The 25,515-nt window shown below is 39.8% G+C and overlaps 1 protein-coding gene across 6 annotated transcripts in view; it reads left to right on the top strand.

Moving 5' to 3' along the window:
• LOC123508599 (melanoma-associated antigen B10-like) overlaps nucleotides 1–25,515 on the top strand; it is a 55,234-nt gene that overhangs the window by 24,622 nt on the left and 5,097 nt on the right. For all 6 annotated transcript variants that reach the window (XM_045262384.1, XM_045262385.1, XM_045262386.1 and 3 more), the window contains 2 exons: nucleotides 11,531–11,632; nucleotides 11,931–12,102. In XM_045262384.1, coding sequence (XP_045118319.1) covers nucleotides 11,531–11,632; nucleotides 11,931–12,102 — 274 coding nt within the window. The remainder of the gene's footprint in view (nucleotides 1–11,530; nucleotides 11,633–11,930; nucleotides 12,103–25,515) is intronic.

The following is a 25,515-nucleotide window of genomic DNA, read 5'->3' as shown; positions in this document are numbered from 1 at the left end:
CTGTGTATATTTGGATTTAAAAAAAGCTTTTGACAAGGTACCGCACACGAGACTGCTATGGAAATTAGAGATTTATGGAGGACTGAAGGGAAAAGTGTTAAAGTGGATGGAAAACTACTTGAGATGGAGGGAGATGAGAACGGTAATAAGGGATGCAAAGTCAGACTGGTTGGTGGTGGAGAGTGGAGTCCCACAAGGTTCAGTGCTGGCACCAATACTTTTCCTTGTCTATATTAATGATATGCCAGAGGGAGTAAACAGTTATGTTAATTTGTTTGCGGATGATGCGAAGTTGTGTAGTTGTGTAGATCTGGATAGGATTTGGGAGTGGAGCAAGAGGTGGGAGATGAAATTTAATCTGAGCAAAAGTCATGTGATGGAGATGGGGAAGAGTGGAAGACAGCCAAGAGGGTCATATAAGATGGGTGAAGGAGTAGTGTTGAAAAAGGTGGAAAAGGAAAAGGATTTGGGAGTGATAATACAAGACCATGGGCAGTTTGAGGCTCATATTGACAAGATGTTTGGAGAAACATATAATTTGATTAGAAATATTGGATTAGCCTTTCATTATATGGATAAAGATATGATGAAGAAATTTATTATTACGGTAATTAGACCAAGATTGGAATATGCTGGGTAAAAAGAAGCATATAAGGAAGTTGGAGAGATTACATTACAAGGGCACTGGCTAAGGGCAAACAAAGTGTTGGAAAAAAAAAATCCCGCTGGTTGCCAGGCCCTGTTAAGAAGAAAGTAGAAAGAGAAAAAACAAAAAAAATCTAAAAGGAGGGTCCAGTTAACGTAAGAGGTGTCTTGACACTCCTCTTTTGAAAGAGTTTAAGTCATAGGCAGGTGGAAATACAGACACAGGTAGAGAGTTCCAGAGTTTACCAGTGTAGGGAATGAAGGAGTGAAGATACTGGTTAACTCTTGCATTAGGAAGATGGACAGAATAGGGATGAGAAGAAGTAGAGAGTCTTGTGCAGCGAGGCCGCAGGAGGGGGGAAGGCATGCAGTTAGCAAGTTCAGAAGAGCAGACAGCATGAAAACAGCGGTAGAAGACAGATAAAGATGCAACATTGCGGCGGTGACTTAAAGAATCAAGACAGTCAGTTAGAGGAGAAGAGTTGATAAGACGAAAAGCTTTAGATTCCACCTTGTTTAGTAAAGCTGTGTGTGGATCCCCAGACATGAGAGCCATACTCCATACACGGGCGGATAAGGCCCTTGTACAGAGCAAGCAGCTGGGAGGAGAGAAAATGGACGAAGACGCCATAGGACACCTAACTTCTTGGAAGCTGATTTAGCAAGAGTAGAGATGTGAAATTTCCAGTTTAGATTTTTAGTGAAGGATAGACCGAGTGTGTTTAATGTAGAGGAGAGGGAAGTTGAGTGTTATTGAAGAAGAGAGGATAGTTGTCTGGAAGGTTATGTCGAGTAGATAGTTGTAGAAATTGAGTTTTGAGGCATTGAACAAAACCAGGTTTTCTCTGCCCCAATCAGAAACAAGTGAAAGATCAGAAGTTAGGCGTCCTATAGCATCTCGCCTTGAGTCATTTAATTGTTGTTGGGTTGGGCGTCTGTTGAACGCTGTTGAATAATGCAGGTGGTATCATCAGCATAGGAGTGGATAGGGCATTGAGTCAGATTTAGGAGATCATTGATGAATAATAGAAAGAGAGTGGGTGATAGGACAGAACCCTGTGGAACACCACTGTTGATAGTTTTAGGGAAGAACAGTGACCGTCTACTACAGCAGCAATAGAACGATCGGAAAGGAAACTGGAGATGAAGGTACAGAGAGAAGGATAGAATCCGTAGGAGGGTAGTTTAGAAATTAAAGATTTGTGCCAGACTCTATCGAAGGCTTTCGATATGTCAAGGCCGACAGCAAAGGTTTCACCGAAGTCCCTAAAAGAGGATGACCAAGATTCAGTTAGGAAAGTAAGAAGATCACCAGTAGATCTGCCTTTACGGAAACCATACTGGCAATCAGAGAGAAGGTTGTGAGCTGATAGATGCCTCATTATCTTCCTATTAAGGATAGACTCAAAGGCTTTAGAAAGGCAGGAAATCAAAGCTATAGGGCGGTAGTTAGAAGGATTGGAGTGGTCACCTTTTTAGGGACAGGTTGAATGTGAGCAAACTTCCAGCAAGAAGGATAAATAGAAGTAGAGAGACACAGATGAAAGAGTTTGACCAGGCAGTGAGCGAGTTCGGAAGCACAGTTTTGAGAACAACAGGAGGGACTCCATCCGGACCGTAAGCCTTCCGAGAATCAAGGCCAGAGAGGGCCAGGAAAACGTCTTTATAAAGAATTTTAATTTTAGGGATGAAGTAGTCAGAGGGTGGAGGAGTAGGAGGAATATGCCCAGAATCATCCAAAGTTGAGTTGGTAGCAAAGGTTTGAGCGAAGAGTTCAGCTTTAGAAAAAGAAGAGACAGCTGTAGAGCCATCTGGATGAAGTAAAGGAGGAAAGACGAAGAAGTAAAGTTGTTAGAGATATTATTGGCTAGATGCCAGAAATCTCGAGAGGAGTTAGAATTGGAAAGACTTTGACATTTTCTATTGATGAAAGAGTTTTTAGTAAGTTGGAGAATAGATTTGGCATGATTACAGGCAGAAATATATAGGGCATGAGTTTCAGCAGTTGGATGGCTACGGAACCGTTTGTGAGCCGCCTCTCTATCATTGACAGCACGAGAACAAGCAGAGTTAAACCAAGGCTTTTAGCTTTAGGGTTAGAGAAAGTATGAGGAATGTATAGCTCCATGCCAGAGATAATCACCTCTGTTATGCGCTCGGCACAAAGAGAAGGATCTCTGACATGAAAACAATAATCATCCCAAGGAAATCAGAATAGTACTGCCTTAGTTCCTCCCACTTAGCAGAGTTAAAATGCCAGAAGCACCTCCGCTTAGGCGGGTCCTGAGGCTGCACTGGAGTGATAGAACTGGTAACGGAAATTAGATTGTGGTCGGAGGAGCCCAACGGAGAGGAAAGTTTAACAGAGTAAGCAGAAGGGTTGGAGGTTAGGAAAAGATCAAGAATGTTGGGCGTGTCTCCAAGGCGGTCAGGAATACGGGTAGGGAACTTCACTAGCTGCTCTAGGTCATGAAGGATAGCAAAGTTGAAGGTTTGTTCACCAGGTTGGTCAGTGAAAGAAGATGAAAGCCAAAGCTGGTGGTGAACATTGAAATCCCTAAAATGGAGATCTCAGCAAAAGGAAAGTGAGATAAGATGTGCTCCACCTTGGAAGTCAAATAGTCAAAGAATTTTACATAGTCAGAGGAATTAGGTGAGAGGTATACAGCACAGATGAATTTAGTTAGAGAGTGACATTGAAGTCTTAGCCAGATGGTAGAAAATTCTGAAGATTCAAGATTGTGGGCACGAGAGCAAGTGGTGTCGTTACGCACGTATGCGCAACATCCAGCTTTGGATTGAAAATGAGGATAGAGCAAGTAGGAGGAACAGAAAAGGGGCTGCTGTCAGTAGTCACAGACAACTGTGTTTCGTTAGGAAGAGAAGATGAGGTTTAGTAGAGGAGAGGTGGTGTTCCACAGATTGAAAATTAGAACGAAGGCCACGAATGTTGCAGAAATTGATAGTGAAAGTATTAGATGAAGTGTCAAGACACCCAAGGTCGACAGCAGAGGGGCAGTCCGACCTGGGGACATTTATGGTCCCTCCCAGAGGGGACTCGAGGCAGGGCGTGGTGAACCCATTATTAAATTTTGATTTGAAGAGAGTGTAAAAGTGTAAGGTGTTGTAGTGTAGTGTAGGAAGTAGTAGAAGTTGTCTTTAGAGGGCAGGCTGCAGCTGCTCAATTGTATAAATGAGACCACAAAGGGAACCGGGAAGAGAGGACACGGGGAATCACTCAGTCTGCAGCACTGCCTACATCCCCGTAAGTACCTCTCCTGGAGTATTCCACCGGGCGGCAGGTGACTACTGCCTACTCCACAGAGAATGGCAACAAAAATGGTTCCGGAATTGGCAGAAATGATCTATGAGGAGGGATTAAAAGAAATTAATTTACTTACATTGGAACAAAGAAGAGAAAGTGGAGATTTAATACAGGTTTATAAACTGTTGAACGGTCTGGATGAAGTGGATAATGAGCAAATGATGTTGAGAGGGGAAAATTTAAATAGAACTATGAGATCGCATAGTAAAAAGGTAGCCAAGGGAATATGCTTGAAGGATGTGAAGAAATATAATTCCCACAAAGATGTGTGGAGGTGTGGAATAGTTTGAGTGAGGAGGTGGTGTCAGCAAGGAGTGTGCATAGTTTTAAAGGAAAGTTGGATGTTTGTAGATATGGAGACGGGGCCACACGAGTATGATACCCAGGCCCTGTAAAATTACAACTAGGTAAATACACACACACACACACACACACACACACACACACACACACACACACACACACACACACACACACCTGGGCATTAAAAAGGCTTTTGATAAAGTCTTGCATGTACTCTAGTTTGGAAACTAGAGTACATAGGACTGCGTGGAACCTTGCTCGAATGGACAAGAGATTATTTGAAGGATAGGGAAGTGAGAACTGTGATCAGAGATACATACTCATCCTGGGGTAAAGTAACTAGCAGAGTGCCACAAGGGTCAGTGTTAGCCCCCATTATGTTTCAAGTTTATGTAAACGACATTCACATTGGGATAAACAGTTATATAAATTTATTTGTTGATGATGCAAAAGTTACTAAGAGTCACCAAAACCAGAGAGAACTGTCTGCTGTTGCAGGAAGATTTAAACAAGATCTATGAATGGAGCAAGAAGTGGAAATTGGAGTTTGATACCAAGAAATGCCACATAATGGAACTAGGAAAGAGTAAGAGAAGACCAGTATGGAACTATTTGATGGGAGAGGAGCAAATAATGAATACTAAAGAGGAAAAAGATCTTGGAGTGAACATACAAGAAAATCTTGGCCCTGATAAACACATAAGCAAGATATTTGGAATATCATTATAAGATGTTGACTAATATAAGAGTGGCATTTCATTACATGGATAAAGATATGATGAAAAAAATCATCACAAGCATGATACGCCCAAGGCTGGAATATGCAGCAGTGGTATGGCCTCCGAGCTCAAAAAAGGATATAAGAAAATTGGAAAGGATACAGGAGATTACTACAAAGATGGTGCCGGAATTAAAGGACCTCACATATGAAGAACGACTGAAGGAAATGGGACTACCAACCTTACAAGATAGAAGAGAATGTGGGAACCTAATAACAATGTAAAAAATAGTAAATGATATTGAAAAGGTAGACAAAGAAGACCTGGTGCTGTTGACAGAAGAAGATGGAAGGACAAGAGGACATGAAAAGAAGATCAAGATGAGGCAGTGTGTGAAGGATATTGGAAAATACAGTTTTCAACACAATGGTGGAAAAATGGAATGCATTGGATAATGGAATTGTCACAGCACATTGTGTGCATAACTTTAAAGAAAAACTAGATAAATAGAGATATGGAGACAGGACACTATGAGCCCCACTCGAACCCTGTACAATATGACTAGGTAAATACACACACACAGGGGAGACTCAATACTTGAGCGTCTAAAGTCTAAGTAGTCGAACTTTTCAATACTCAAACGCAAAAATTTGAATTAATACTCAAAAAGATACCTGATAGTCGAACACCCACACATGTGGCTGTATGGGCTAAAGGGGATACTTTTTAGGGTACCTCCTATCTCAAAGCCCACCCGCTAGGAAACCGTTGCCCTGAGTGAGGAAGCCCAACCTCCTCCCCTTCCTCCCTTGCTGCTGCGTTCGTTAGAGTAACATTCTTGTGCATTCTGTCTGTAGTTTTTCATTTATAAACTTGTATTAACACTAAAGGCTTATTAATGATGAAAGTATCTGGTAATCAGACAGCCACACATTTGGTCAAATACAAAGCCCTGTCCTCATCCTTTTCACAGCCATTTCTGTCCTGTTCTAATACTGTATTACTGGTAATACTGGTAATCTGGTATACCGGATGACGTTGCATGTCCTTAGTCCAGCCACTTATTAGTGATGAAAATAAGGAATCTGGTGAGAGTGCAAGTGTTAGTGAGCCACAGTCCTCCACTTGTGGATTTACAGGAATTACACCAGGAGAAAAGTTACAAAGACGTTTTCATGGATGGTGACTGGTCCTCTGATGACCTCCCTCCTCCTTCCCACCCTTTTCCCCTTCTTTTCTAAGTTATCCATCACCAACCTTTACTTACATTATGTACAAATCAAAATTGTGAAAAAAAATACATTGAAATTTTTATAAATTTGAGATTTTGTTAAGATTAGAATAGAATGAATTGCCCGATTTATAGGTATCGATAGTCAAACTTTTTATACTTGAACAGCGATTTAGAACAAATTAAGTTCGAGCATTGAGTCTCCACTGTATAAATATACACTCTGGAAACTTCATATCTCATATCTTGCTAAAACAGCTTCTATGAAGTTAGCTGTTTTGAGGCATCTCCACCAGTTTTTCTTGCCTTCCAACTGGCAACTCTGTACAAGGGCCTTATCCATCCTTGTATGGAGTGCTTTTCATATGTTTTTTTATTAGATAGGGTGGAATCAAAAGCTTTTTGTCTCATCTTCTCATCAACTCCTCTCCTCTGACTGACTGTCTTTAGCCTCTTTCTCACCATTGAAATGTTGCATCTCTTTCTATCTTTTATCACTATTTTCATACTAACTGATTTACTGATCTTGCTAACTGCATGCCTCCCCTCCTCATGCGGCCTCGCTGCACGAGACTTTTCTCTTCCTCTCATCCCTATTCTGTCCAACTCTCTAATGCAAGAGTTAACCAGTACTCTCAATCATTCATACCTATCTCTAGTAAACTCAGGAACTCCTTACCTGCTTCTGACTTCTTTTAAGAGGGAGGTTTCAAGACATTTGTTACTTGATTTTGGCTAATTTCCAGGGGTGTGGAGTCGAAGTCGGAGTTGGAGTCGAGGAGTCGGCTACTCGGAGTCGGAATTGGAGTCAGAGTCGGAGTTGGAGTTGGAATTGGAGTCAGAATCGGAGTCGGAGTCGGTAAAAATATGAGCGACTCCGACTCCTTTACGTGATAAATTTTCGAGTAAAGATTCCACTTCATGGAGATTCCTACAAATTGGGAGAAATTGACTGTGGAGGATGTGTCCAATCAAGCAGTCTGCGGGAATATTGGTATTCGTAATATTTTTTCATGCATTTTATTTTGTATTTTGTTGATGATATACCCTAAGGAAGGAGGGCAGTACATGTTGCAACAACCACCCAGACAGCAGATAATATGGGTATCCCCTTTTGCCATATTTTATGGTGTTTTGCATGAGCTAATGTGTATATTTATCATAGAGGTTAATTGCTAAGTGATATCCAACGATGGTAAAATGAGTGTGGTACTAGTACATCGTGTGATCCTGTATTATACGCGTCGCGTACGCGTCTTCATTCTCCCCCTTGCTGAGCTAGGCTGACAACGCTCTTCAGCAGATGCCAAGAAGGCCTCATCAGCGAGAGAAAAAAAAAACGGATTCAGAGTCAGAGTTGGAGTCGGAGACGCATCCTTCAAATTTCCTGGAGTCAGAGTCAGAGTCACAACATTTGAATTTACTGGAGTCGGAGTCGGAGTTGGACTTTTGAAAATCTGACTCCACACCCGTGCTGAGTAATTTCTTACTATTTTTAAAGGAACCAACACTGAGGTTGGCCTTTTTTATTATATGTATATATATATATATATATATATATATATATATATATATATATATATATATATATATATATATATATATATATACATATAATACCTATATATACATATACCTAATTCCTCTGACTATGTAAAATTCTTTGACTATTTGACTTCCAAGGTGGAGCACATCTTATCTCACTTTCCTTTTGCTGAGATCTCCATTTTAGGGATTTCAATGTTCACCACCAGCTTTGGCTTTCATCTTCTTTCACTGACCAACCTGGTGAACAAACCTTCAACTTTGCTATCCTTCATGACCTAGAGCAGCTAGTGAAGTTCCCTACCCGTATTCCTGACCGCCTTGGAGACACGCCCAACATTCTTGATCTTTTCCTAACCTCCAACCCTTCTGCTTACTCTGTTAAACTTTCCTCTCCGTTGGGCTCCTCCGACCACAATCTAATTTCCGTTACCAGTTCTATCACTCCAGTGCAGCCTCAGGACCCGCCTAAGCGGAGGTGCTTCTGGCATTTTAACTCTGCTAAGTGGGAGGAACTAAGGCAGTACTATTCTGATTTCCTTGGGATGATTATTGTTTTCATGTCAGAGATCCTTCTCTTTGTGCCGAGCGCATAACAGAGGTGATTATCTCTGGCATGGAGCTATACATTCCTCATACTTTCTCTAACCCTAAAGCTAAAAAGCCTTGGTTTAACTCTGCTTGTTCTCGTGCTGTCAATGATAGAGAGGCGGCTCACAAACGGTTCCGTAGCCATCCAACTGCTGAAACTCATGCCCTATATATTTCTGCCCGTAATCATGCCAAATCTATTCTCCAACTTACTAAAAACTCTTTCATCAATAGAAAATGTCAAAGTCTTTCCAATTCTAACTCCTCTCGAGATTTCTGGCATCTAGCCAATAATATCTCTAACAACTTTACTTCTTCGTCTTTCCTCCTTTACTTCATCCAGATGGCTCTACAGCTGTCTCTTCTTTTCTAAAGCTGAACTCTTCGCTCAAACCTTTGCTACCAACTCAACTTTGGATGATTCTGGGCATATTCCTCCTACTCCTCCACCCTCTGACTACTTCATCCCTAAAATTAAAATTCTTTATAAAGACGTTTTCCTGGCCCTCTCTGGCCTTGATTCTCGGAAGGCTTACGGTCCGGATGGAGTCCCTCCTGTTGTTCTCAAAACTGTGCTTCCGAACTCGCTCACTGCCTGGTCAAACTCTTTCATCTGTGTCTCTACTTCTATTTATCCTTCTTGCTGGAAGTTTGCTCACATTCAACCTGTCCCTAAAAAGGTGACCACTCCAATCCTTCTAACTACCGCCCTATAGCTTTGATTTCCTGCCTTTCTAAAGCCTTTGAGTCTATCCTTAATAGGAAGATAATGAGGCATCTATCAGCTCACAACCTTCTCTCTGATTGCCAGTATGGTTTCCGTAAAGGCAGATCTACTGGTGATCTTCTTACTTTCCTAACTGAATCTTGGTCATCCTCTTTAGGGACTTCGGTGAAACCTTTGCTGTCGGCCTTGACATATCGAAAGCCTTCGATAGAGTCTGGCACAAATCTTTAATTTCTAAACTACCCTCCTACGGATTCTATCCTTCTCTCTGTACCTTCATCTCCAGTTTCCTTTCCGATCGTTCTATTGCTGCTGTAGTAGACGGTCACTGTTCTTCCCTAAAACTATCAACAGTGGTGTTCCACAGGGTTCTGTCCTATCACCCACTCTCTTTCTATTATTCATCAATGATCTCCTAAATCTGACTCAATGCCCTATCCACTCCTATGCTGATGATACCACCCTGCATTATTCAACAGCGTTCAACAGACGCCCAACCCAACAACAATTAAATGACTCAAGGCGAGATGCTATAGGACGCCTAACTTCTGATCTTTCACTTGTTTCTGATTGGGGCAGAGAAAACCTGGTTTTGTTCAATGCCTCAAAACTCAATTTCTACAACTATCTACTCGACATAACCTTCCAGACAACTATCCTCTCTTCTTCAATAACACTCAACTTCCCCTCTCCTCTACATTAAACACACTCGGTCTATCCTTCACTAAAAATCTAAACTGGAAATTTCACATCTCTACTCTTGCTAAATCAGCTTCCAAGAAGTTAGGTGTCCTATGGTGTCTTCGTCCATTTTTCTCTCCCTCCCAGCTGCTTGCTCTGTACAAGGGCCTTATCCGCCCGTGTATGGAGTATGGCTCTCATGTCTGGGGATCCACACACAGCTTTACTAAACAAGGTGGAATCTAAAGCTTTTCGTCTTATCAACTCTTCTCCTCTAACTGACTGTCTTGATTCTTTAAGTCACCGCCGCAATGTTGCATCTTTATCTGTCTTCTACCGCTGTTTTCATGCTGTCTGCTCTTCTGAACTTGCTAACTGCATGCCTTCCCCCCTCCTGCGGCCTCGCTGCACAAGACTCTCTACTTCTTCTCATCCCTATTCTGTCCATCTTCCTAATGCAAGAGTTAACCAGTATCTTCACTCCTTCATTCCCTACACTGGTAAACTCTGGAACTCTCTACCTGTGTCTGTATTTCCACCTGCCTATGACTTAAACTCTTTCAAAAGAGGAATGTCAAGACACCTCTTACGTTAACTGGACCCTCCTTTTAGATTTTTGTTTTTCTCTTTCTACTTTCCTCTTAACAGGGCCTGGCAACCAGCGGATTTTTTTTTCCAACACTTTGTTTTCCCTTGGCCAGTGCCCTTGTAATGTAAAAAAAAAATATATATATATATATATATATATATATATATATATATATATATATATATATATATATATATATATATATATATATATATATATATATATATATATATATATATATATATATATATATATATATATATATATATATATATATATATATATATATATATATATATATATTGTTGCCATTGGCTGGTTCCCTTCTACATAAAAAAAAAAATCAGATTTTGCACAGATAGCATTATACCACGTGTGTTTGCTCTCTTTTACTCTGTATTTGTAAACATATCTCTTTACTCCTTCATTATGGTTGTCTAGGAGGATTTCATACTTCTCTTGGACTGTCTTGCCCTTCATGGATTTCTTCCCCCCAACCCCCACCCACTTTTTTATTTTTTTTTTTTTTTTTTTTTATTTATTTATTTTTTTTTTTTTCTTCTTCTTCCTAATAGGGCCTGTAGGCATACTTGAAGAGTATATTTGAGAAGCATTGTTAAACTTCCACCCATTAGTGGTGTAAGCAATTTTATTACTACCAAAGATTTTTAATCCTTCAGAATTTTTCTTTTGTTTGTGTCCTGTATTACATTTGAAAAATTTCCTAATCCTCTAAATCAATTTCTAGAACCACATGATCACTTTTTCCCATTGGGCTATGATATTTGATGGTTGGACAAGACTGGTTCTTTTTGTGAATACCAAATCCAGCATAGATGGTTCTTCTCCCCCTCTAAGCCATGTATAGTTCTTCACCCATTGGTCCAATGTATATACCATTGCCAGTTGTAACACTTTTTCCCCCCAACATCCAGCATGACTGTTTACATCCATTACATCCCAATTTACATGTTTGCAGTTTAGTTCCCCTACAAGTAGCACTCTTCTGTCCTTCCTTAACATATTCTCCAAGCAATTTAGCACTTCATTATGCATTTCTTTATGTACATGGAACCTTCATGTAGTATTAGTCTTTGGTGGCACATATGTTACTATAATACTCCTCCTTTCCTTCCCATTGGTCCTAATTGTTATGTGTGTGTCCCCGTTACAGATTCCGTTAAAGAGTAGTGAGATCAAGAAGAGTATCGTCTCCCTCAAAAGCAGATCAGCTTATAAGATTGTGATGAATAAAGCAGAAGAAATGATGGAACACGTAAGTATTCAGATCATTATCATCATTCATCAAGTACTTTGTTACAAAAAGTTAGATCTTTTGTGATTGATAATCTTTCACCAGGTTTTTGCCTGTAGAAAATCATATGTTTATTATTGTATAATAATCTCTTGCCGGACATTTGGCTGCAAGAAATTGTCTGTTCATGATTGTATGTATCTTACACTAACTGTATGGTTGCAGAAAATTCTATCTTAGTGGTAGTATGATAATCTTCATCAAATGTTTGATTGTAAGAAATTGTATTTTAATGATAGCATAAATGCTTTTTCACCAGCTTTTTGGCTACAAGATTGTTTCAGTAAAAAACAACAGTTACATCATGATGAACAATATGCAGAAAAATATCATCAAGTTTGAGCAGATACCAAGGAATGAGAAAGTCAGACGGGGACTCCTAATTGCCATACTTGCTGTTATTTTCATGAACGAGGAAAAAATTAATGCAGGTGAGTAAAAGTAACAGCAGTGATAAATGTTACCTTTAGAGGCATACTCACTCTCGTTGCCTTTCTCTACACCCCACTCTTCTTGTCTTTTCTATTCACAACACACTCAAGAACCTGTTGGGAATTTGAGTTTCCTGGTAGAAGGACAAAACTCATTGAGATTTGGCTTCTTATGAGATTCAAGTAGCATGTGTCCTACAGGTTATTATTACATTATTGTTGCATTACACACTACCAGCAATTGTGTAAGAAAGAAAGTCACCAATCAGCAAAAGCAGCTGATAACATTGTGTCCTTAAGAGGTAGTTTTTATTGTTCTTTCATGTGTTATTAGTATTTGTGTTAGAAGAAAACCACAACTCATCTGATAATACTGCCCTTAAATGAAAGTTTTAATTATTCTATACTGCTTTATTATCGGTTGCATAAGAAAAAAGGCACAAACCACTGATTAGGATTTTTTTTATGTAAAATCCATTTTTATCTGCATACTTACCCATAATTATTAATTATTGCTTAAACCCCCATTCCCACAGCAAACTTACACCATGTCTAACAGCTTGAGAAAAAGAAACAAAAGAAAACTCGAGCTCAAGAAAAAGAAACTCGAGGTGCCCTTTCTCAGTTTCTTTGAGAAGACATCCAGCCCATTTTCTACTCCCAGGTACCAGCCATCAGGCCGATTCTCTCATTTGCCTCTAGCCTAAAAGGTCATACAGGGGAGGGAGGAAGGAAAACTGTATTATGATTAATAATTATGGGTAAGTATGTGGATAAAAATGGAGTTTACATTAAAAATCCTATTTATTATTACATATACTACTACCCATAATTATTAGTTATTGCTTAAGAACTGAATCCCAAGTTTAGGAAGGAGGATTACCTCACCCCTAAAAACAACTTTCACTCCCCAAGACACACACCCTTACAAACCCAAAACTTACAAGACAGAGGCCATATCCTGAGGTGGGTGCAGCACTCACATTCCATGGGGCCATGACAGAGGAACAAAACCAGAGGGGTGACAGGAGCATCACAATTCTCACTATGAGAAAGGTTCAATGACCCTGAACCCTACAGAGGACAATACATAGAACCATATGTATAAGGAACCCAAAAGAAAAATTATTGAATTATCCTGAGAGCTGACACAACAGGGCCCAGAGTAAAGGTATCTAAATACCGATGAGTAATATCTCTAAGATAAAAAAAAAAAAAAAGCAAAAGTGGACATACTCTTTCAGGTTCCTGCCCAAAAAACGGCAGGAATAGTCCAAATCTTCTTGAACAAGGCACTCATCGCCACTGCTCTAACCATGTGCCTTCACCCAAACCAAACGCATGTCCTCAGAAACATCCTCATGTGCACGCTGGATAACCTGACATATCCAGTGAGAAATAGTATGAAGGTGCACCACATTCCGAGGCTCAGTAAACATCATAAAAGGGCAGGAGCATCCCCTCTGGTTTTGTCCTTCTGTCATGGGATACAAGTTCTCCATTCACCTCAGAATATGGCCTCCACCTTGTAAGTTTTGGGTTTGTAAGGGTGTGCGTGTCTTGGGGAGTGATTTTTTTTTTTTTTTTTTTTTTTTTTTTTTTACGTAGGGAAGAGGGCCAGCCAAGGGCAAAAAAAAGAAAGTTAGAAAAAAGCCCACTTGAGCACTGGCTCTCCAAAGAGAAGAAAAAGTGCCAAAACCGTCAGCCAGAATTAGGGGAGCAAATGCCTCGATACCTCCCTCTTAAAAGAAGACAAGTTGTAGGAATTTGGAAATACAGATGCAGGGAGGGAGTTCCAGAGTTTACCAGTGAAAGGGATGAATGATTGAGCGTACTGGTTAACTCTTGCATTAGAGAGTTGGACAGAATAGAGATGAGAGGAAGAAGAAAGCCTTGTGCAGCGTGGCGCAGGAGGAGGGGAGGCATGCAGTTAGCAAGATCAGTAGAACAGTTACCATGAAAATAGCGATAAGATATAGAAAGGGATGCAACATTTCTGGCGGTGAGAAAGAGAGTGAAGACAGTTAGTCAGAGGAGGGGAGTTGATGAGACGAAGAGCTTTCGATTCCACCCTATCAAGCAAAGCTGTGTGACTGGACCCCCAAACATGCGAAGAGTACTCCATACAGGGACGGATAAGGCCCTTATACAGAGTAAGCAGTTGGAGGGGCGAGAAAAACTGGCGGAGACGCCTCAGAACACCTAACTTCATAGAAGCTGTTTTAGCAAGAGATGAGATGTGAAGTTTCCAGTTAAGATTATGAGCAAAGGACAGACCGAGGATATTCATTGTGGAAGAGGAAGACAGTTGAGTGTCATTGAAGAAGAGGGGATAGTTGTCTGGAAGGTTGTGTCGAGTTGATAGATGGAGGAATTGAGTTTTGAGGCATTGAAAACTACTAGATTTTCTCTGCCCCAATCGGAAATTTTAGAAAGATCGGAAGTCAGGCGTTCCGTGGTGTCCCCGCATGATCTGTTAATTTCCTGAAGGGTTGGACGTCTCTGAAAGAACGTGGAAAGATGTAGGGTGGTATCATCAGCGTAGGAGTGGATAGGGCAAGAAGTTTGGTTAAGAAGGTCATTAATGAATAATAGAAAGAGAGTGGGTGACAGGACAGAACCCTGAGGAACACCACTATTAATAGGTTTAGGAGAAGAACAGTAGCCGTGTACCACAGCAGCAATAGAGCGGTCGGAAAGGAAACATGAGATAAAGTTGCAAAGAGAAGGATAGAAGCCGTAAGAGGGCAGTTTTGAAATCAAAGCTTCATGCCAGACTCTATCAAAAGCTTTTGATATGTCTAACGCAACAGCAAAAGTTTCACCAAAATCTCTAAAAGAGGATGACCAAGACTCAGTAAGGAAAGCCAGAAGATCACCAGTAGAGCGACCTTGACGGAAGCCATACTGGTGATCAGACAGAAGATTGTGAAGTGACAGATGTTTGAGAATCTTCCTATTCAGGATAGATTCAAAAACTTTAGACAAGCAAGAGATTAAAGCTATAGGACGGTAGTTTGAGGGGTTAGAACGGTCACCCTTTTAGGAACAGGCTGAATGTAGGCGAACTTCCAGCAGGAAGGAAAGGTAGAAGTCGATAGACAAAGTTGGAAGAGTTTGGCCAGGCAAGGTGCAAGCACAGAAGCACAGTTTTGAGAACAATAGGAGGGACCCCATCAGGTCCATAAGCCTTCGAGGGTTTAGGCCAGCAAGGGCATGGAAAACATCATTACGAAGAATTTTGATTGTAGACATGAAATAGTCAGAGGGAGGAGGAGAGGAGGACAAGCCCAGAATCGTCCAAGGTGGAGTTGTGAGCAAAGGTTTGAGAAAAGAGTTCAGCTTTAGAGACAGAAGAGATGGCAGTGGTGCCATCAGGATGAAATAAAGGAGGGAAAGATGAAGAAGTGAAGTTATTTGAGATGTTTTTGGCTAGATGCCAAAAGTCACGAGGAGAGTTTGAGTTTGAAAGATTTTGACATTTCCTATTTATGAAAGAGTGTTTGGCAAGTTGAAGAACAGACTTGGCATGATTCTGGGCAGAGATATAAAGTGCATGAGATTCAGGAGATGGAAGGCTCAAGTACCTTTTGTGGGCAACCTCTCTATCATGTATGGCACGAGAACAGGCTGAGTTAAACCAAGGTTTAGAAGGTTTAGGTTGAGAAAAAGAATGAGGAATGTACGCCTCCATGCCAGATACTAACACCTCTGTTATGCGTTCAGCACAAAGAGATGAGTCTCTGACACGGAAGCAATAATCATTCCAGGGAAAATCAGCATAATACCTCCTCAGGTCCCCCAACTGGCAGAGGCAAAATGCCAGAGGCACCTTCGCTTTGGGGGATCCTGCGGAGGGATTGGAAAAATAGGACAAGATACAGAAATGAGGTTGTGATCGGAGGAGCCCAACGGAGATGAAAGGGTGACAGCATAAGCAGAAGGGTTAGAGGTGAGGAAGAGATCAAGAATGTTGGGCGTGTCTCCAAGACAGTCAGGAATACGAGTAGGGTGCTGCACCAGTTGCTCTAGGTCATGGAGGATAGCAAAGTTGAAGGCTAGTTCACCAGGGTGGTCAGTGAAGGAAGAGGAAAGCCAAAGCTGGTGGTGAACATTGAAATCTCCAAGAATGGAAATCTCAGCGAAAGGGTAGAGGGACAGAATGTGCTCCACTTTAGAAGTTAAGTAGTCGAAGAAATTACTATAGTCAGAAGAGTTAGGGAGAGATAAACAGCACAGATGAATTTAGTTTGAGAGTGACTGTTAAGTCGTAGCCAGATGGTGGAAAATTCGGAAGACTCAAGAGCGTGGGCACGAGCAAGTTAAGTCATTGCGTACATAGACGCAAGATCCAGCTTTGGAATGAAAATGAGAATAGAGAAAGTAGGAGGAACAGAGAAGGGCTACTGTCAGTTGCCTCAGACAGCTGTGTTTCGGTGAGGAAAAGAAGATGAGGTTTAGTAGAGGAGAGGTGGTGTTCCACAGATTGAAAATTAGATCTAAGACCGCGAATGTTGCAGAAGTTAATGTAGAAAAAGTTGAGGGAGGTGTCAAGGCATTTGTGGTCTTCAACAGGAGAGGTGTCCGACCTGGGGACATTTTTGGTCCCTCCCAGAGGGGGACTCTGAGGCTTTGTTTATTTTAGGTCCCATTTTTCTTTTAAATTTTTAGGGGTGAGGTCATCCTCCCTCCTATACAGGCAACCCCCTCTTAACGAACGGGTTATGTTTCTAAAAAACATTTATTGCATGAATTTTTGTTAAGCGAACCAATTATAACAACTTTGACCCCTGACTTGAACTTCCATTGAGAGTAAACAAAGCAAGGGAGCATCATAGTACAGTAAAAGGTTTAATGAAAATAAAAATTATGAAGTTAAACATTTAAGCAGTTTAATTTAAGACTAAGTCGTTATAATGTACACTAATGTATGTATGTAAGTAGCTTTATAATGTTGATCTTAAATTTATGGAGGGAGAGAGAGTGGAGCAGGAAAGATGCTAGCCAGCAACCTGTGGAATGTAAACAAAAGGCGCATCATTGTACCACAAACAAAACTTACGTATCACATTTCCACAAGGCTTTCCATTTTATCCATTGCAGAGTTACGAGTTTGGGTGGTTCTTTTAGCTTGCAAGGAAGATAGAGTCTGCTGACTTGAAAATAGTAGAGACAGTAGATGGAGTCAAGCCATGGTGGCGGGCAATGCTATTAGTTTTCTCGCCTCTCTTGTGTCTGTGCATAATATCCAGCTTCACTTTGTGAGTAAGAGACTTACTGGTCTTCCTAGCAACGCTAGGCGACATTGCAGGGCTGGTTGCAGGGCGTTTTGGTGGCATGTTGAGTGAGGGAAGACATACTGCTGCTGGACGCTGTTATTGTTTTGAACTAAAAGCGGGGAACAGTAGGGGAGTGAGTGGTACACATTTTGTCCACGAGAGGCGCTGGTATATTCAAAAGCCTGTCGGCTTGTGTGATACGGCGGGGCTTTCAAACTTGGAAAAAATTACCTAGATAAAATTTCATTAAAGCGAGTTTGGTGTTCGTTATACGAGCAGATGGTAGTAAAAGAAAATGTTTGTTGTAGCAAAATTTTGTTGTGTGAACGTTCGTTTAACGGAGGTTGCCTGTACTTGGGATTCAGTTCTTAAGCATTGATTGATAATTATGGGTAGTAGTATGTGCAATAAAAATAGAATTTTTAATGTAAAATCCATTTTTATCTACATACTTACCCATAATTATTGATTATAATACAGTTTCCCATCCTCCCTCCCCTCTATGACCTTTTAGGCTAGAGGCAAATGAGGGAATCGACCTGATAGCTGGTACCTGGGAGTAGAAAATGGGCTGGGTGCCTTCTCAAAGAAAACGGGAAAGGGCACCTCAAGTATTTCTTTCGTTTCTTTTTCTCAAGCTGTTAGACATGGTGTAAGTTTGCTGTGGGAATGGGGGTTTAAGCAATAATCAATAATTATGAGTAGTAGTATGTGTAATAACAGACTGCATCTCTGTAGGTGATGTTAACAGTAATAGGAAATTTGAAGATAAATTAAAATCACACTCTTCCAACTGGTGGTCACTTACATACTGATGAGTTGGTAATTTGGTTGGACTTCCATTTACCATTGAGTGTCATCCCAGTATTTAATGCCCAGGGACAATAGGCATATTTTTCCCAATTTATCTCAATATTCCAGAGTTTTCATGGTGCTCAGGAAACATGGATATAGTTATGAATTCAGGACGTTTGTGAGAAAAAAATGGGAAACGTTTTTCCTGGAAATATACTTTGCAATTAGACTTTGGTGTCTGAAAATGTACGTGGTGTGTGCTCTTTGTTACAGATTGCAATAATACATTCATGAGAGAAGAGTGGAGCAGGTTATTAGAATATGCAATGTCTCATTCTTCTAACAGTTTAAGTCATGTTAAAGATCACACAAATTTCTTTATGGTGCATGTCAAAGGTACTGAACTTTTGTTGCAAGGATAGAATACAAGTCATAAATAGGACCATGTTGGCAGGGCTGATGACTTGAATTGACGTAGAGGGGCTGGTGATATATTATCACATGATGTCTAGACAATAGGTATTAATTAAGTTTTGAGTCTGGTGAGGTTCTCTTCAGGGACTAGTACACACACACACACACACACACACACACACACACACACACACACACACACACACACACACACACACACACACACACACACACACACACACACACACACACACATACACACACAGTAGTTAAATATATGAAGTCCAAGTGGAGAGAAGAAGAAAGCGGAGTGCCACAGGGGTCAGTATTGGCACCAATACTTTTCCTCATTTATATTAATGACATGCCAGAAGGAGTGAAGAGCTACATAAATCTGTTTGCAGATGATATGAAACTGTGCAGAGTTATAAAGCAAAAAGAGGATTGTGAAATACTGCAGGAAGACCTAAATAAGATCTGGGAATGGAGTAAAAAATGGGAAATGGAATTCAATGTGGACAAAAGCCATGTCATGGAAATGGGAAAGAGTGAAAGATGACCCGTGGGAATCTATAAGATGGGAGATGGAATAGAACTGGAGAAAGTAAAAAAGGAAAAGGACTTAGGAGTGGCGATGGAAGAAAACAATCAACCGGTAAGCCATATTGATAGAATTTTTAGAGAGACATATAATTTGCTAAGGAATATTGAGTAGCATTTCACTACATGGACAAAGAAATGATAAGAAACTGATAAGTACTATAATGAGACCCAGATTGGAATATGCAGGAGTAGTGTGGACCCCTCATAAAAAGTAACACATAAGGAAGTTGGAGAGACTACGAAAAATGGCTACAAGAATGATTCCAGAATTTGAAGGGATGACATAGGAGGAGAGACTAAAGGCTATGGATCTACCAACCCTGGAACAAAGAAGGGAGAGAGGAGATCTGATACAAGTTTATAAATTGATCAACGGAATGGACAAGGTGGATAATGAGAAACTGATCCTGAGAGAAGAATATGACATTCGAAGCACAAGATCACATAGTAAAAAGCTGAGAAAGGGAAGATGTCTGAGAGATGTTAAAAAATATAGTTTCCCACAAAGATGTATTGAGACTTGGAACAGTTTAAATGAAGAAGTAGTATCTGCAACGAGTGTGCATACTTTTAAAGTAAGATTGGATAAGTGTAGATATGGAGACGGGGCCACACGAGCATAAAGCCCAGGCCCTGTAAAACTACAACTAGGTAAATACACACACACACACAAGTGTAGATATGGAGACGGGACCACACGAGCGTAAAGCCCAGGCCCTGTAAAACTACAACTAGGTAAATACACACACACAAGCTCGACTCACAGTCGAGAGGGCCGGGTTCGAGTCCCGGTGCGGCGAGGCAAATGGGCAAGCCTCTTAATGTGTAGCCCCTGTTCACCTAGCAGTAAATAGGTATGGAATGTAACTCGAGGGGTTGTGGCCTCGCGTTCCTGGTGTGTGGAATGTGTTGTGGTCTCAGTCCTACCCGAAAACCGGTCTATGAGCTCTGAGCTCACTCCGTAATGGGGAAGACTGGCTGGGTGACCAGCAGGCGACCGTGGTGTTGGTGAATTACACACGGTAGTGTTGGAGAACAGTTGTGTTGCCATGAGCTCCCAGAGGAACGCTATCAACAGTCATTTTGAAGCAAAAGGACCTAGACTGTATGTAGAGGGGGAATGGGGCCATAAGGTTGTTCTGTCTCCAAAAATAAGCAGTATTTGGTTACCGTTAGAGTGAAATAATGGGGGGAGAAGCGGATGTAGGTGGTGCTGCCACATGTATGTTATCAAAACATTCGCCCGGGCTAGATAAGACGAGTTTTATTGAAACACATGTTGGAATAAGGAGATTGGGAGAAGAAAACACTGATAAGGAATTTTCTTGATTTGCGAGGACAAAGGTAATGTGAGAAGACTGGTGGTGAACGTGGAGAGAGAGTTGAGATGCATGAAGGAAGTACTCTCAAGTATCCTGGAAAAACAAGACAATTAAAGGAAACATTGAACTAAAGGAGAGAATAGAAGAATGTGAGAAAGTAAGAGAAGTAAACCAGGTGATGAAAGAGATGGAGGAGTTAAAGAAACAAAATGGTATATTAATGGCTACATGTCGTGAATATGAAGAGTCAATAAAGAGTCTACAAGAAAAAGTTCAGGATGGAGCAGGCAAAGTGGAAAGTGGAGTGGGTGAGATTAAGTTGTAAGAATTACGAAATGCCTGGAGAAGGGAACAGGAAGAGGAAAAAGTTAAATTCTCAGGTAGTAAAGAAGCAAATACAAAAAAAGAGAAAGGACACAGTAGTTCAAGTAATTAAGGAGAAAGAAGATTTGGTGAGGGATGCAGTGGACAAGAGGAAATGTATCCTAATTTTTGGGATGAAGAAAAAAAAAAACTAACAAGTTTGCGAGAGAAAAAGAGAGAGTGTTGGCAAAAGGTGTTATTAAGTTGGTTCAGGACAGCACACAGGGGTTTGAGTAAGAGGTGGAGGAAGCGCATAGATTGGGAAGGTATAGTGAAGAAGGAAAGAGATCACTGAAAATGAGAATGAGATCTCTAGTGGCAGTGGAGATAATGGCAAGAAAGGAGAAATTGGCTGAAGATACTGAATTTAAAGATATATGGATAAAAAGATATATGAACTTGGAAGAGAGAGAGAAAGAGAGGGTGCTAAGAAAGTAAGCTAAGAAAAAAAATGAGAAAAGGACGGAGATCGAAATGAAGAAATTCTATTGGAGGGTTTTAGATATGAGACTGAAGAAATGGTATCTTAGGGAAAAAGAAGAGGGAATGGAAGAAATACAAGTGGAGGGAGAGGCAAGAAATTAAGAGTGACATACAAATATAGATGGGTGGTTGTCCAATGTGTTGGAGATTAGAGACTATTTGAAGGAAAAAAGACTGGATATAATGTGCATAGTAGAAACAAAGCTAAGGGAGGATGTCTATGTTAGCTTTAAGGAAGAAGGATATAAAAGTTGGAGAAGAGACACAAAGAGAAAAGGGGGAGGAGGAGTGCTAATAATGATTCGTGATAATATATGTGTGGAGAAGGTGCACTAAGGAGATGGCATGGCAGAAGTAATGGGAGTAATAATCAAGATCAAAAAATGAAAAAAAGGAGAATCATGTATGTGCCACCTAAAACAAATACATGAAGAACAGAAGAACATAAGGAAATGCAAGGAGAGGTGATTGATTGCTTGGATAATATGATAAGAAGAGATGGAAAAATACTATTAGTAGACTTCAATTGCAAAAAGAGTAAACTGGAGAGAGATGAAAGTAATGGATAATGCTGGATCGTGGAGCGAGATGTTATAATTAACTATGGTGAATACACTTGATCAATGGGTGGAAGAATCAACACAGTATAGAGGTGAAGAAGAACTATCATTGCTTGACCTAGTATTTGCTGATGATGCAAAATTGCTAAGAGTAATCAAGACCTGAGAAGACTGTTTAATGCTGCAGGAAGATATAGATAAAATTTATGAGTGGAATAAGAAGTGGAAGTTAGAATTCAGTGCCAAGAAATACCATGTAATGGAGTTAGGAAAGAGTAAGAGAAGACCAGTATGGTACTATTTGATGGGAGAGGAACAAATAATGAAGACTAAAGAGGAAAAAGATGTGGGAGTGGTTATACAAGAAACTCTGAGCCTCAAAAAACACATAAGTAAGATATTTGGATCAGCATATAAAATGTTGACTAATATTAGTGTGGCATTTCAGTACTTGAATAAGAATATGATGAAAAAAATTATTACCAGTATGATACATTGCCAAGCTTGAGAAAGAATCTAAGAAGACTAGAACAGATCCGGAGGAAAGCTACAAAGATGGTGCCAGAAGTAAAGGACCTAACATATGAGGAAAGGCTGAAGGAAATGGGACTGCCAACCTTACAAGATAGAAGAGAAAGAGGAGACCTAATAACAATGTATAATGTTAATGGCATTGAAAAGATAGACAAGCAAGACCTGGTGCTGGTGACAGAAAAAGCTGGGAGGACAAGAGGATATGCAACGATCAGGAAAAGGCAGTGTGTGAACGATATTGGAAAATACAGTTTTTCACATAGGACGGTGGAAAAGTGGAATGCATTGAATGATGAAGTTGTTACAGCACACAATGTGCATAGCTTTGAAGAAAAATTAGATAAGTGGAGATATGGAGACAGGACACTATGAGCCCCATTTGAATCCTGTACAATACAAGTAGGTAAATACACACACACACACACACACACGAACGTAAATTAGATAAATTGATAAAGGAACGTAAATTAGATAAATTGATAAAGGAGAGTATGGGAATGAAAGAGAATGAAGAACAGGATAAAGAGCTCCAGAAATTGAAAGAAAGGATAAAAAGAGTGGAAGAAAACGAAACTAGGCTAAGAACCGAAAATGAAGAATTAAAAGTCCAAATAGCGAACTATAAGAAATTGATGGAAGAAGGACTCGGTAAAGCCGAGAAAGAAAAAGAAAAGCTAAAAGATCTAGTTAACAAAGAAGAAGAAAGAGTACAAGACGTGATTAAAAAGAAGTACAAGCATGGAGAATCCAAGATAAGAAAGACAAGGAATCATTTCAAGAAGTATTTCAAGAACAGTTAAAAGAAAGAGATGAAAATATGACAAGCAAAATGATAGGAGTCCTCAAGAAAAAGAAAATTTAGTAAGAGAAATTGCAGAAAAAAGAAGAGTGTAATTATTTTTGGACTGAAAGAAAAAATGTTAAATATAGACCAAGAAGGGAAAAAGACGAAATGAAATCAGTAAAAGACCTACTAAAACATCTGAATGACGAGGATAGACAGAACTTAGAAGAGGAAGTAGAAGAAATCCATAGAATGGGACCATATCAAGAAGGAACAGTGAGACCAATTAAGATATTACTAAAATCACAAGCAGCAGCAGAAGAAGTACTATATAGAAAAACGAAACTCAGAGAAACAGAAGGTTGCAAAGATATATATATAAAGAAAAATAGAAACGAGGAGGAAAGGAAGAGACACAATGAACTGGTGGCAGAAGCAAGAGAAAAAATAATGAAAGGTCAGAGGAGGAGAAGAAGGCATTTTTTTGGAGAATTATAGGAGACAGGATAAGGAAATGGTATATAAAAGAGAAAGAAGAGAAAAGAATGGAGCAAGTTTAACTAAAATGATAAGAACAAGAGATTAAAATGATGTATACAAACATAGATGGGATTTTATCTAGTAAATTAGAATTAAGAGATTACATAAAGAAAGAAGAACCAGATATTGTATGCCTGGTGGAAACAAAGTTAAATGAGGCAATAAAAATAGACATAGATAAAAGGTATAATATATGGAGGAGAGACAGAGTGGGTAAAGGAGGAGGAGGAGTCATGATGATGTTAAGGAAGGAGATAGTGGTAAATCAAGTGGAGTTTGGGAAGGAAAATCAGAAATACTGTATGTTAAGATGCATATTAACAAAAGGAGTTAACAATCATTGGAACATATGTGCCACCAAAGACAAACTCATGGACTAACCAAGAATATAGAGACATGATAGATGACACAATAAGGAGTCTTACAAGAATCATTAAGGAAAGGAGAAAAGTGATATTGATAGGAGATTTCAACTGTAAGGAGGTAGACTGGGAAAATTATGAAAGTGGTATGGGGGAAGATGCCTGGGGAGATAGATTCCTGAACCTAATGATAGATAATTTGATGGTCCAAAGAGTAAAGGAAAACACAAGATTCAGAGGAAACGATGAGCCGGCAAGATTAGATCTAGTTTATACAAGGGATATACCAATTAACGATGATATAAGATACAAGTGCCCATTGGGAAAGAGTGACCATGTAATATTAGAGATGGATATAGAAGAAGGAAAGGAAGATAGAGATGAATCATACAAAGGAGACCGATTAAATTACAGAAAGGCTGATATTGAGAATCTCAAGAACTATTTTAAAATGTAAACTGGGAGGAGATGGAAAACTCATTAACGGTTCAAGAGAAATATAACTTATTTTTGGAAATATACAAAACTGGGGTCAGGGAATATGTTCCAAAATATAGACCTAAAGAAGAAGGAAAGAAAGATTGGTTTAATGCAAGATGTGCTAGGGCAAAGGAGAAACGAGATGGAGCATGGAAAAGGTGGAGAAGAAACAGAAATCCAGAAAATAAGGAAAACTTCAAAGCAGCAAGAAATGAATATGCTAAGGTGAGAAAGGAAGAAGAAAAGAACTATGAAAAGGACATTGTCGAAAAATGTAAGGAACAACCAAAATTGTTCTACAGATTCATAAATGGAAAAATAAGACAAAAAGAAACAATAGAAAGGTTAAAAGGAGAAAACGGAATGGTGGAAGACCCAAAAGTATGGCAGAACTGTTAAATAGTAAATTTCATGAGGTCTTTACTAAGGAATCCAAATTTGAAAGACCACAGGGTAATAGAGAGACTGTCTATATGAAAGAGATTAAAGTAACCAAGCTTGAAATAAAAAGTTGATGACGGAATTGGATGAGGAAAAGGCAATGGGACCGGATGAAGTCTCAGGCAGAATACTGAAAGAATGTAGGGAAGAACTAGCAAGTCCAATATACAACATCATAAAATGCTCAATAGAAAATGGAACAGTGCCAGTGGAGTGGAAAAGAGCTGAGGTGGTTCCCATATATAAGAGCGGAAGGAAGGAAGAACCTTTAAATTACAGACCGGTATCACTAACTAGTGTAATATGCAAGATGTGTGAAAAAGTAATAAAGAAGCAATGGATCGGGTTTCTTGAAGACAACAAAATATTATCAAATAGCCAATTTGGTTTTAGAAAAGGTCGGTCATGTGTGACAAATTTATTGAGTTTCTACTCTAGAATAGTTGATAAAGT

This window comes from Portunus trituberculatus, chromosome 25, assembly GCF_017591435.1.
Source record: "Portunus trituberculatus isolate SZX2019 chromosome 25, ASM1759143v1, whole genome shotgun sequence".
Lineage (NCBI taxonomy): Eukaryota > Metazoa > Arthropoda > Malacostraca > Decapoda > Portunidae > Portunus > Portunus trituberculatus.
This window is presented reverse-complemented; position numbering and strand designations above follow the sequence as displayed.